General features: G+C 37.7%; 1 protein-coding gene across 1 annotated transcript in view; it reads left to right on the top strand.

Moving 5' to 3' along the window:
- The window catches only part of srp19 (signal recognition particle 19), an 8,649-nt gene that overhangs the window by 739 nt on the left and 5,410 nt on the right, over positions 1-2,500 (top strand). Inside the window, 1 exon segment of the mRNA NM_001200868.1 lies at positions 2,157-2,232. Coding sequence (NP_001187797.1) covers positions 2,157-2,232 — 76 coding nt within the window.

Genomic DNA, 2,500 nt, shown 5'->3' with positions numbered 1-2,500 from the left:
ACACACCCCTTATACTCTGAATGCAAGCATTAGTTTAAATTCACTGATATGGTGGCAGGCCAAAAATATTTATTAAAAGCATGAACATTTCAATAATTATTAGTGACATTAGGTTACATTTAGCTGACAGGACACGGGCTGAACGGCAATGCATGGTGGCCCATCAGGAGGTAGTTTATAACACTGCAATATGTTAACGTTGTTAACAAATAACAGGCTATCGCAAACATTACATGGAGCATAACGTTAGCTGGTTTCACGGCTACAATGCCAGCTGCCTCAGACAAACATAATATAGGATTGTCTTTCAGGTGCTTCACCAAATTCCAGGTGTTTCCTCACTTTGTTTGAAATGAACGATAGCATCGGTTGCACACAGCAACCGTTACTAGCTTTCCTCTCTTTATCTCTCAACGAGTTGGAGCGGAGCTAAACTAATCTTCTGTAGTTTTTCCCGTGTGCTTGTAGGCGTTCTTCTTCACCACTTGTGGACCAACTAAAACACTTGCGTGTATTTGCTGCTCACATCAGGTCCGGAAGAATTGCAACCTCAGTACCTACATTAGAATCGGTTCCAACACTAGTGCAGAAAAACAAGTACCGTCACGTTTTAAGAATGTTGGTACCGAAGTATCGGTTCTTGTGACATCCCTAAAAAAATATATATATAACACACAGAAAGAGGCAAACCAGATTTTCCTCTCAAAGCTTTATTTGAGAATGAATAACAGTGAGAAAAACTCAAATCAGTCATAAAGTTGGCATTGCAGCTAATTCAATGTACCACATATTGCCTCTTTTGTTCTGTAGAGCAATGAAATCATGCAAATGGAAATTGTCCTCAGAGAACTTAGAATGAACACATTAATCACAATAATTAATGAACAACTAAAAAAATCCAATCCAAAAAAAACCTTTAGCTTGCTTACTATCAAAAACGACTGATTGTAGTATTTACACACAGTGGTTAGCGTAACATTAGCTTGCTTGGTAGCAAACAGGAAATCTTTAAAGATTAAGGTAAAGAATTTAGGATAAATGAAGTGTCGCTAACCATTGTATATTCTGTAAAGGCAGCGAGACGTGGTGTTTTAGCAAAAATTGTATTAACTACTACACATCCAACATTACTGATGGTACTACAGTTTAAATAATACAGTGGCATTGCTGGTATTTTGAAGCTTTAGTATTGCGATACTACTGAAGTACTGGTATACAGTGCAACCCTAGTGTGCGCATATATATGTACAGTGTACATATTATAGTGTACAGCTTGTGTAACAGTGTAAATTTGCTCTCCCCTCAAAATAACTCAACACACAGCCATTAATGTCTAATGTCTAAGTTCTTTGCCATGAGGTGCCATGTTGAACTTCCAGTGACCAGTATGAGGGAGTGTGAGAGCGATGACACCAAATTTAACATACCTGCTCCCCATTCACACCTGAGACCTTGTAACACTAACAAGTCACATGACACCGGGGAGGGAAAATGGCTAATTGTGCCCAATTTGAAAATGTCCACTTAGGGGTGTACCGGTACTCACTTTTGTTGCCAGCGATTTAGACATTAATGGCTGTGTGTTGAGTTATTTTGAGGGGACAGCAAATTTACACTGTTATACAAGCTGTACACTCACTACTTTACATTGTAGCAAAGTGTCATTTCTTCAGTGTTGTCACACGAAAAGATATAATCAAATATTTACAGAAATGTGAGGGGTGTATTCACTTTTGTGAGATACTGTGTGTGTGTGTGTAATATATATTATATTATATATTATATTACATTGTATTTGTTTGTTTGTTTGTGGTGGTGTTCGACATTTGGTTATCACTCCATAGCTTAAAATTTTAAAAGGTTTTTAACGTTTCCTTCATGACAAGTCACAGGAGCCGGTGCACAAATGTAATTAATTAATGCCATACAGGTGTGCACAAACTTGGGGAGCATGACAATGATGGATATTAGAAATAAGAAAGATTAAGATGATTCTATTTGCAGTTAAACTCGGTCTCTAATCACCTGAATCAGCTCAGCTGTATTTTGGTCTGCTACCTGTTCCTGCCTCACACCCAGTGTTCCCGGGATTGACTCCGGATAAAGCAGTTACCTAAGATGAATGAGCTGAGCAAAATTGTTTGTTCCTCTTACAGGTACTTGTGTATATATCCAGCTTATATTAACAGTAAAAAGACATTAGCAGAGGGTCGAAGAATACCAGTTGAGAAGGTGAGGCAGAATTAACAGATACAGTCAGCTCCAGAAGTATTGTCATCCTTGGAGTAGATGGGTTAAAAACTATAATGTGTGTGTGTGTGTATGTATGTATGTATAAAAAATATCTTTGTGGTTGATTAGTTTAAGAGACTGCTCCACAATGCAGAATACCAGATTAGATAAAGGAAAATTAGTTTTCTAGCATGCCTTCCAAATTAATTGTAGTCATGGTGATGGTGTCAAATTGTATATTCAGAGAATTGCTGACACCAGAATACCC

The sequence above is a fragment of the Ictalurus punctatus genome, chromosome 5, assembly GCF_001660625.3.
Source record: "Ictalurus punctatus breed USDA103 chromosome 5, Coco_2.0, whole genome shotgun sequence".
Taxonomy (NCBI): domain Eukaryota; kingdom Metazoa; phylum Chordata; class Actinopteri; order Siluriformes; family Ictaluridae; genus Ictalurus; species Ictalurus punctatus.
This window is presented reverse-complemented; position numbering and strand designations above follow the sequence as displayed.